Genomic DNA, 11,557 nt, shown 5'->3' with positions numbered 1-11,557 from the left:
AATTAGTGTGGTATATGGTCTGGCGATTCTCATTCTTGGTATCTATCCTAGAGAAATGCTAGCACATACACACAAGGACATGTCTGAGGATGTTCCCTGCAGCAGTGTTTGTAAAAATGAAAAACTGGAAGCAATCTATATGTCAAATCAGGAGAGGAATGGATAAAGTGTAATATATTCATACAAACCCCAACAGCAGTTAAAAGGGAACTAGATTTATATGTGTCAACATGGATAGATCTCAAAAATATATTTTTGAATGAAAAACCAAGTTGTATAACTATTCTTACAGTATTTTTATGTTAATACATTTACATATGTATGCATGTAATATATGTTTATGTAATGCATTCACACTCAAAATATTGGTACATATTTTCTGTAAACAAAATGCATGTAAAATATAAAAACGGTCTTAAAGGGCATTACATTACACGCTGAACAAGTGTATAAGAGTAGTTAAGTATAGGGAATAGGAGTGCAGTGACAAGATTGAGAAAAAAAATGTCAAATGCAAACTAATTTTATCTGTATGTTCTAATTTTTAAAGGGAGTGTATTCATATGTTTCATATGCAATTTTTTTAAAAGTAGATAATAAAAAGACAATGAAATCATGCCAAATTGTTAACAATGTTAACTCTTTTATTTTTTGTGAGCAAGATCAGCCCTGAGCTAACATCCATGCCAATCCTCCTCTTTTTGCTGAGGAAGACTGGGCCTGAGCTAACATCTGTGCTCATCTTCCTCCGCTTTATATGGGACGCCGCCACAGCATGGCTTGACAAGCAGTGCGTTGGTGCGCGCCCGGGTTCCAAACCCGGGCTGCTAGCAGCGGACCACGCTCACTTAACCACTACGCCACGGGGCCGGCCCCAACAGTGTTAACTCTTGATTGTAGGAATGTGGATGAATGGTTGTTAGTTTCTGCTTTGTGCTTTTTGGGTTTTCAAACTTCCTAAAATAATAACAAAAATACAAATATAATTTTAATTATAAAAAACATTTTATGGCTACCCATCAAAGCTGTGGAAGGAAACTTAAACCCAACAAGTTTATGGGAGAGTTCAGCAGCACCCCAGCTTGTTGAAATGCTGGGATGAAATGTCCCTCTCCAGACTGATACCGAAGAACTCACTTATTTTATAATTTATGTATTTAATTTCAACAGATTCACTACAGTTCTGACAATTATCATCTTTCTTTCCTTTGGGAAGCAACAGGGTGTGAGGGGAAACACTGGCCCTCTGTTATGAGAGGTTCGGGGAATCGATCGGAGATGTAAAAGACACTTTCCACTCCAAACAAATGGACTGAAGGTATATTTTATTATACAGAGGATAGTAAAGGCGATAGTCTGCAAACAGATCCGAATAGGTCAAATATTAAGAAGGAAAAAACATCAGCCCGACTGGAAAGGGAAAACATCCACATCGGCTGAAGAGAAATGACACAAATCAACCGGAAAGAGAAACACCAGGTTGACCGAAAAGAGAACACATCAAATCAATTACTTCATATCAAATCAATTACTTCACATCAAATCAGTTACTCACAACATCCATGCCCCACTGCCGGGAGAGCCCTGTCAATCGATGCGGCTGGGCAAGGATCACACGTCCTGGGCAAGGTGTCCCTTCCACAGGTGGAACTCTCACCAGGTCTCAGCTTCCAGCAGTTTATATAAGCAGTTACAGAGTTTACAGAGCAAGCATCTAGTGTTCCCATGCACAAAATAGTTATCAGTGGCGTACGTGCACTGAGCCCCTTGGCTAACGTTCCAGCCCAGAAGTTGTGTACGTGCATTGTTCTCTTTGGTTATCGTCTCAGCCCGGCACAGATGGCCAGTCCATCCTGCGCTACGACGCTCCAAGAGCCTTGAAATGTTACAACTTGCAACTCTCTCCGTGGGAGAAAGGCCAGTTCCCACCACACAGAAAGCAGCTTTGTATTTCTTTATGTGCTGATGGCTATAGGTCAATGGAGCGGCCAAACATGGCTGTACTCATGTCAAGACACCCTCCCCCCAGATCCTCCCAAGGCTCTGCCCTGCCCCTGACCGAGCCTGGACCAGGAGGACTATGAGTTCACTTTGCAAGGACTTGCAGAAAAGGAGGTTGCTCACAGTGCTTTTGCGCCTTGTTCGTGATCTTTCTGAAATTGAAGGTAAAATCCTTCCGGAACAATTCAGTACTGTTTTCTCATTTTATAGCCTCAAAAGAAATGAAGGCCTGTTCAGCTCTAAGCTTTCTTTCATGACATATCACAAAGATATTAATTCTTGAGGATTTTTTAAATCTTTCAGTTGGTTTTTGTATCCAGGGGATGGAAATTTTGGAAAGAGGAAAAACTGTTGAGGCATTGATTCAGAAGATAAATATGAAATATGAAAAAGTGCTTAGAACAGTAGCTGGGGTATGACAAATGCTGTCAGTATTAGCTATTTCTACTAATACAGAGCTATTACTACAGCCAATTCCAATATTCATACTCCTACAGTAAGAAGCAGCAGATATTTTGATTGTTTTATATTTTTGTGTGATATTTGAAACAAATTTTTAAAAATTAAAAACTGTAGAGTTAAGGTATCCTTATCTCTAGCAGAAGCTTGCTGTATGGGCTTTTAGTTCCCCTGTGGGAAGGGCGATGGTTCTCCTCAGAATCCCTCATCCCTGCCTAGATCTTCCCCATCAGTTCTTTAACTAGGTTGATGAGAAAGGGTGGGGCAGCGGGGGCCAGGGGGAGAGGTGTTGTTCCTGAGTGCCAAGGACTAAGGTTTTAGCATCTGACTTCTGCTCTTCCTTTCAAGCCATGAGGGTTCAGTTTTCCACTTCATGAATTTGCCAGAAGCAAAAGTAATATTCCCTCTCACTTGTTATGTAAACCAGAGGAGATCATTCTTGCTAACCTGTGAAGATTCTTATTAGAACTGGAATAGTACACTGTCAGAGACAGTTTCAGCCGAGCCCCATTCTATGCATCTTGCCCCACCTTCTTGCTATTGTGGCACCGTTATCAAGGGCTGGAGTGAAGCCAAGAAAGAGAACACAGAAGATGGTATTCTGATGGTGAGGTGAAATATAATTTATAATCCTTGACTCTGTTCCTCTCTGCCAACCTTTTGTATGTGTCAGTTTTAACATTTCTGCAGAATTGGAAGGCCATCACCAAAAACAGCCCCTGGTCACTTACTCCTTGCTCAGCATAAAGTTAAATACAATTGCTTTGTCACATCTTTTAGATAGCAAGGATGGCATGATGAACTCAGCTGGTGACTGGACTTGAAACCCTAAGAAGTGTAGGATTAGCTGTTGTGGCTCACTCATTCATTAGCATCAGATTCTGGTTAATTGATATTCTACTCCAAAGACTGTCTCCCTGTGCCTCTTTAACACCTCCCTCTTCAAGATAATTTTCACCAGTGGAATTAAAGAATCTAGATATAGCAAGATAAATGCATATACTTTTATGGATACATGAAATTGCTAAAAAACGTTAGGAAGCACTGAACTAGTATAGTCTGCCAGAATAGCCATGGTTCATGCTAACTTCCAGGCATAGAGTCCACCCAAAGAGAAGTATTTAAATCAATTATAATTCTGTTTAATGGAATACCATACAGTTACTTCAAACTGTGTCACAGAAAAATATTTAATGGCATAGAAAGATATTCATAATATATTCAGTGAGAAAAATGGGGTTAAATAACAGTATATATAATGCAATTTGTACAGTATCATCCTACTTTTTTTTTTTTGAATAAAAGGAGCGTATCATATATATTCAAGGAAAAATATGTCAAAACATACACCAAAATCTTAACAGTGATTAGTCTGGGTAGAGGAATTATGAGTAATTTTTCCCTTTGTGTATGTTTGTGTTTCTGTGTGTATTCCCAAAATTTCTGAATTTAACATGTATTGCTTTTGTAATTAGAAGCAAAATCAATAATATTTTCCTTTTTAAAGGATGGTGCTAGAGTATGACTGGCCGGCTGTTTAGACAAAAACTCACAGTGTGTGTGCGTTTTTGTGGGGTCATCACAAGTACAGGGGCTCATTCTCAACTTTCAAGTTTATAAGCACAATTTGATTACTTCACTAAAGTATTGATGATGGTACAAAAATGATCAGACTGGTTCCCTGCCCTTAACTTCCATTACTACAGGCTATATTCTTATTTTTCTATTAGGAGAGATTCCCCAAATGTAATCACTTCTTCCAAGAATCTGACTCTTCTAATGCTCTTGAAGCAGAACACCAAATTACTTTTCAAAAAGTCTGTACTAGCAATGTTGGGAATGACAATATAGTGTACTCCTAAGCACTGAGTATTTTTATTATTTCCTGCCTTTTGAACAGTTGTAAAATTGTCCTTTAGTTTAATTTGCATTTTAAAAAATGTCTAGCAACCAGGATAAGTTCACACGCTTTTTACTTTTTCTATTTTCTTTGGTTACAACTTTTAGAGAGAGTGGATTGCACTTGCGCAAAAGGAAGAAGCAGAGAGCTGGGAACAGAGCAGCGGTCCAGCAGTCAGGAATCAGGGTCCTACTGCAATGCCTTTCTAAATGGCCTCCCCACTTCGAAGCCTGACCCTCTCCAAATAGCAACCAGAGCGGTCATTGTAAAACTTTAATCAGATCATGTCCCTCTCCTCCTTAAAACCATCCAATGGCTTCCATCGCTTGTAAAGTAAAATCCAGCTCTGCCATGATGGGCAAGGCTCTGCTATGCAACCTTGTTCACTCCACTGCAGCCACACTGGCCTTCCCTTTGCTCCTCAAACATCCCACTTGTTCCCCCTCAGAGCCTGTGACCTTGCCTGGAATGCTTTTTTCTCATTTATGCGCTTGGCTCCTTCTCCTTCAGCGTTTAGCTCAAACGTCATCTCCTCTGACAGACCTTCCGTGCCTCCCCCATCACACTCATTCTGTTTTATTTTCTTCATAGCACCTATCGCAGCCTCAAATTATCCTGAGCAATTGTTGGTTCACTTGTTCTTTTTCCGCCTCCCGCACCAGAACGTAAGCTCCGAGACACGCAGCCTTGACTGGCTCCTTTACTGCCGCAGCCCCACCCTCGTGTAGATGAGACATAATTAGTTGAGCGAATGAAGATCTACGTAGGCTTCCATGCACCTCATCTTTAATGAGGGGGCTAACTAGATGAATGTGAGATTTACGTGGAAGCACCCTCTCAACGAAGTCAGCGCATTCTAGCTCTGGGATTTCTAGAAACCTCGGGGGAGGAAGTCGTAATAGGTAATTAGGAAGCGAAGGGATGGCGAGTCAGAGGAGAATCTGTGCGCTGTAGTCCTTTCACAAGTTGGAGAGCGCAGGGGACCTAGCACGATGCTTTAAGGGAGACGGGCTTAGAGCCATTTGGAAGTTTTCATTTTTTTTTTTTTGGCACGGCGGCCTCATTGAAAGCAAACGGGAAGCAACCCGGGAAGACGAAGAGCCAAAGACCGGCGAGTCCCGGCGCACTCGGGCAGAGTCCGAGCAAGGCTGGTCGGAGGTCGCCCGCCTCTGCACCCCGGGCCCCTTGTCCCAGGCCCGCCCCAGTTGCCACCACAAACTCCTCTTTCCATCCCCTCGCGGGGCCGCTTTCTCGGAGCGCTGAAAGGGCTTTCAAAATACTAAATGCAACTGACATCTTTTTCTGAGTTACAAAAAAAAAAAAACAACTCTGAAAAATCCAGAAACGGACAGATAAGAAGCTCCTACAGCTCCATCACGCAGGACCCGATTGACTCTGGCGCTCACTCGCTCAAGCCTCCTAGGCGCCGCACGGGGCGGGGCGTGGCCGCTGACGCCATCGGGCCGGGACTGCGCAGGCGCGGGGCGGGCTCGCAGGCGGTGTCGCGCGCGGGGCAGTTCGCGCGGGAGCGGGGCGCCGGGGTGCTGGGGCTGCGGGTCGGTGCGAACCGAAGCCGCTGTGGGCCGGAGAGGAAGCCAGGATGGCGACTCCTAGTAGGAAGACGGCGACCCCAGGCCCCCTGGCCTCCAAGAGACCTCTCCCGAGAGACCCCTCATCCGAGGTCCCGAGTAAGAGAAGGAGTTCGGCCTCGCCGGCGCCGCCGCCGCCACGGCCCCTGCAGTCGTCCGGGCCTTTCGTGGAAGGCTCTATCGTCCGCATCGCGATGGAGAACTTCCTGTGAGTGGCCAGAGGCCGCGGCCGGGGGCTCGGGCTGCGGGCGGGTGTGTCCCCGGCTCGTGGGTCTGACCGTGGCGTCGTGCCGGGGTTCCCGTGAGGAGGTTTACTCGTAGGCGGTGGAGATTGACGTGTGTGTTGGTGTGGTAGGCGTGTGTCTTGAGTGATACGGTTTTTTTTTTTAATTCATTCCGCCAACGTTTTTTGAAGGCGTCATATGGCGGGCAGTGGACGTAGTAGAGATTAGATCTCTGCCGGCCGGGAGTCAACGGCCTATAGAGGGAGGACATAATCTGTAATTCACAAAACTGTGGGCCCTGGAAACTCAAAGGAAGCAACAGTTGAGTCAGAGTGGCAGCGGTGCTGTGGCAGGTTCGTAAATAGTAGGCAGTTGCCAGGTGAACAGAGATGGTGAAGGTTGTTCCGGATGGAGGTGGAAATGTACGAGAAAATTAAGCGTTACTCTCAGTTGTTGGGCCTCCCAACAGACCCTTGACCCTTCCAAATCCAGCTTTCTTCACTGGTTCCTTTCTCTCCCTTCTGACAATTAATAATCGTAATAATCACTTTAGAATTTAGTAAATATGTTTTAACACAAATACCGTGTGTCTGTCTAGCACCTTCCAGTTCATTTAGTCAAAGTCTTTTTTTTTTTTTTCAAAAGCTTGCACATAGTGGCATAGGGGAAACAGAATTGCAATGACAACACCAACTTTTTTTTTCAAGCACCCATCATGTGCCAGGTATAGAAGTAGGTGCTTTATGTATACAATGCTCTCCTTCTTTCCTCATAACAACTCTGTACCTTATCTCCATTGATGAGATAAGCTCAGAGAGGTTAATTTGCCCACATTTATACAGCTACTAAGTAGCCAAATTGCTATTTGAATCCAGATCAGGAAAGATCAATATAATCAGGTACCTACCATAATAAGGTATATATCAGGATGCCATGGGGGCAGAAAGGATGAAGTGGTTAATTTCATCCACAGCTATGAGAAAGGGCTTTGTACAAGAGGTTATGAAAGTCTTAGGAAAAGAGCATTGTAGACAGAAGGAACTGCCTGAAACAGTTTGTTATTTTTAGAAAGTGTCCAGTGTTTTGGTATGGCTGGAACATAGGATGTGAGTGAATATGTGTACAGAGCTGGTTCTGAAGAGGTAGGCAACTATTGAGGGTCTGTGTTATCTATGGTGAGGACTTTCAACTTCATCCTGTAGGCAACCAGGATGCGTTTTAGGCAGGGAACGACATGTGATTTATATTACTCTGGAGGCGGTGTGAAGGATGATTCAGAAAGAGTGCAAGATTGGAGGCAAGAAGGCTTTTACAATATGAAGGCAAGAGATGATCAGGGTTTGAACCTAGGAGTAGCAGTGGGGAGTAGGAGGGGAAAGGAAAGAGATTTGACAGCATCTGGCTGCAGTTTGTGAGGTATGAAAGTAAGAGAGAAATGCAGTATTTTTCTCAAATCTCTGCCTTGATTAATTGGTCAGATATATTGTTACTCAGAAGAGGGAGCAATTTGGGGAGAATAATAATAAGTGCCTTTTGGATCCTGTGACTTGAGGTTTCCTGTGAGGGATCTAAAAGAGATCTTCTGTAGGCAGTATTTATAAGGGTCTGGAGCTTACAGGAAAATGTGAACGGGTGAGAGATTTGGGAGTCATGTTATACACATGTTGCAGAAATGGTTGCGATTCCCCAAAAGGAAATACAAATAGAAGGAGTAAAACATTGAAGCGTGAGCAGAAGAGGAACTCACAGACTGAGAAGGAACTGTGCAGGGTGGTAAAAGAATCATGGAAGAGTATTACCAAAGAAGCCAAGGAAAAAGAGTGTTTCAAAAATATCATCTGCTGCATTGAAGTCAGGTAACAGGATTGAAAAGAGCCCACTGCATTTAGCAGTTAGGAAATCTTTGACCCTTAGGTGAAGCAGTGGAAGCAAGAAAAAGTGCTTTTGTAAAAAAATGTAAAGCAAGAAAAAGTGCTTTTGTAAAAAAAATTATTCTTCACTTCTTATCTCTGCTTAGTAATTTCACCTCTTTATAATTCAGAACATATGATATCTGTGAAGTATCTCCTGGACCCCACTTGAATATGATTATTGGAGCTAATGGAACAGGGAAGTCCAGCATCGTGTGTGCCATTTGCCTTGGATTAGCAGGCAAACCTGCTTTCATGGGACGGGCAGATAAGGTGAGTTAACATAAGTACTTTTAAAGAAAATTCAAAGCCATGAATTGCTTTTAGTAACGAACCAATTTCTGTACCTCAGTTCCTTGGGTATAGCAAATGTGTGATGCTTGCATATAAAGAATGAAGTTGGCAGGTGGAGACGCTGGGAGATTTCCATTTCTAGAAGTATTTTGGACTATATACGTAGAGAATTCTCCAAGTATGTAACACCTGTAATCTTAGAAATAGTGTAAAATATTTTACACTATTTACACTATTACACTTAAAAAGATATGTATCTTTTTAAGTGTATTGCTGGGCTTGTGGAAAGGCGAAGTAAATTTACCGAGGGCAGAAACAAAATAGTGTGAATCTGAAGACGTAAGCAAGCTCTTCAGTTGTTTCCCCACGGGCATTTGCTCACCTTGCACCCTATAGCTTGGCTTTGAGTTGCTTGCACAGGATTGGGGTCCTGAAGATGGGGAAGAGTGAGAAGGTAAAACTAGAAGACGAGTACTGTGTATAGCAAAGAAAACAACATCACACAATGAGACAGTGGGTTACTTACTTATCTCATTGTTAGCTCTGAATACAGTGGAGAAAAAAAAGAAAATCTTCCAAAGAATTCCTAACCACAAGTCTTAACACATGTTTGGGGCCAGAATTCATATTACCTGTGTGGCCTAAATATCATAAATTGTAATTTTAGTTTAAAGTGGTCCTAGTGAGTAATATTTCCAGGCACCTGGCAAAAGCAAATGCCAGTCCTTTGAAGGAAAATACCTTCAATCCAGTCCTCAAAAGAATTCTAAGTCCCAAGAAATTCATGAATCCATGCCTGAAAAAATCACAAAACACAGGAGGAAATAAATCACCAAAAATGAGAGCTAACAGACCTACAAAGCTCGTAGGTATAGAATATAAACTAGGGATATTTAATTTATTTAAGAGAATAAAAGAAGGTTACAGGTATTACAAGGAATAAGTAACAAAAAGATCAGGTAAATTTAGAAAAGAATTCAATAGAATTTAAAGAAATAAAAATATATTACTTAGAGAAACTTGATGGACAGGGAAAACAACAAAGCAGACACATTTGAGAAGAGAATTTGTGAACTAAAATACTTGAAAAATTTTCTTAAAATGCAGTATAGAGGGGCCGGCCCCGTGGCGTAGCGGTGAAGTGTGCGCGCTCCACTGTTGGCGGTCTGGGTTCGGGTCCCAGGCGTGCACCGACGCACCCGTTATTGGGCCATGCTGTGGCGGTGTCCCACATAAAGTAGAGGAAGATGGGCCAGTCTTCCTCAGCAAAAAGAGGAGGATTGGTGTGAATGTTAGCTCAGGGCTGATCTTCATCCCCCTTCAAAAAAATGCAATGTAGAGATAAAGAGAAAAAAATATAAAATCAAGGTTAAGACATGATAGATAAAGAAAGATAATCCAATATACATATGAGTATCTCCAAAGTGAGGTAATGGACTGAGGAAGAGGCAATATTTGAAAAAAAGAATGACTAAGAATTTTCCAGAAATGTTGAAAAACTTGAACGCTTAAATCCAATAAGCCTAATATATCCCAGGCAGGATAAATGAAAGAAATACACAAATAGACATATTGTAGTGAATTTCAGAATACTAAACACGGTAGTACTATGTTCTCAGAGTGGGAGCGTGGGAAAAAAAGAAACAGAATAAAACCTGAAATCCTCACTAAAGGATCTTTGAAAGTATATAATTTAGGAGAAAGGAAAATAGTCCTAGAAGGAAAGTCTGAGATGTAAGAACAAATGGTGAGCAAAAAAAATAGTAAAATAAACATGTAGGAAAATTATATGTAAACTGTATAAAATAATATTGATGTCTAATTTGTGAAGTTTAAATCAAACAAGATAGGGGCCGGCTCCGTGGCTTAGCGGTTAAGAGCTTGCGCTCTGCTACTGGCAGCCCGGGTTCGGATCCCGGGCGCGCGCTGATGCACCACTTGTCCAGCCATGCTGAGGCAGCATCCCACATACAGTAATTAGCAGGATGTGCAACTTTGACATACAACTATCTATTGGGGCTTTGGGGAAAAAAAAAAGGAGGAGGATTGATGGTGTTAGCTCAGAGCCAGTCTTCCTCAGCAAAAAGAGGAGGATTAGCATGGATGTTATTAGCTCAGGGCTGATCTTCCTCACAAAAAAAAAAAATCAAACAAGATAGAACTATTATCCTTCCTGGACAACAGGAAGGAAGTGACAGAGTTAAAATATTCTTTAGATTTGTATTGTTGGGAGGAAGTTAAGATAATTGGTTAACTTCAGAGTTTATTAAGTTAAATCTGCGTGTTAAAATTTCTAGAGTAAACCACTAAAAAAATGGAACTATATAACCCTCAAATGAGAGAGGTAAAAAAGTAGAATGAGAAAAGTGAAGAAAAAAGCAACCACTGCCCAGAGAACTCAGAAGGAATCTTAAGGAAGGAGGAGGAGGAGAAAAGAACAGAAATACAGAAAATGAGATGATTAAAAAACATAAAATAAGATGGTAGAAATACATGGACATATAATCACAATAATTATAAATGGTCTAAGTTTTTGGTAAATAAGAAAGTCTGTTAGAGTAGATTAATAAAGTTCAATTCTATTTTGTTTATAATAAGCGTATCTAAAATAAAAAGCTACAGAAAGTAAAAGGATGAAAAAATACATACTAGGCAAATATACAAAAGAAAGTAGGTGTAGCTGAATTAATACCAGGCAAAATAGAATTTTAAAGCAAAAAGTACTTTTAGAGATAAAGATGGTCGTTAAATATTGATGAAAGGTTCAGCTCAGCAATAAGATAATCTGGTTTTCAACTTGAATTCACATAATCTAGCTCCAAAATATATAAGCAAAATCGCAGAACTCTTAAGAAGTTAACAGATCCATAACCATAGTGGGAGAGCTATCAGTAATCAATAGATTGATCAGATGAAAAATTATTAAGAATACACCAAGATAGGAACAACAGTTAAGTTGACCTAATGGACGCATTGTAAACACTGCACTCAACAGTTGGAGAGTGCACATTCTTTTTAAGCACAAACGGAACATTTCTAAAAATTAACCATATAGTGAGCCATAAAGCCAGTATCAAAAAATATCAAAGAATTGGTACTACACAGACCATATTCTCTGACCACAGTGCTATTAAGTTAGAACTAATAACAAAAAGATAACTAAAATTTCCCATTTTTCCA

General features: G+C 41.3%; 1 protein-coding gene across 4 annotated transcripts in view; it reads left to right on the top strand.

Annotated features, from left to right (window-relative positions):
• The first annotated feature begins 5,887 nt into the window (after nucleotides 1–5,887).
• The window catches only part of SMC5 (structural maintenance of chromosomes 5), a 77,260-nt gene continuing 71,590 nt past the window's right edge, over nucleotides 5,888–11,557 (top strand). For 2 of the 4 annotated variants that reach the window (XR_015555425.1, XR_015555424.1), the window contains exons 1-2: nucleotides 5,888–6,157; nucleotides 8,215–8,356. Coding sequence is in view for 2 of the 4 variants with exons in the window: in XM_014795432.2 (XP_014650918.1) it covers nucleotides 5,961–6,157; nucleotides 8,215–8,356 (339 nt within the window). In the remaining 2 variants the exon portion in view is untranslated. The remainder of the gene's footprint in view (nucleotides 6,158–8,214; nucleotides 8,357–11,557) is intronic. The other 2 variants (XM_014795432.2, XM_004440630.3) reach the window with 1 other exon arrangement.

This window comes from Ceratotherium simum, chromosome 20 (assembly GCF_057802395.1).
Source record: "Ceratotherium simum simum isolate JZ-2026a chromosome 20, ASM5780239v1, whole genome shotgun sequence".
Classification (NCBI taxonomy): Eukaryota; Metazoa; Chordata; class Mammalia; order Perissodactyla; family Rhinocerotidae; genus Ceratotherium; species Ceratotherium simum.
This window is presented reverse-complemented; position numbering and strand designations above follow the sequence as displayed.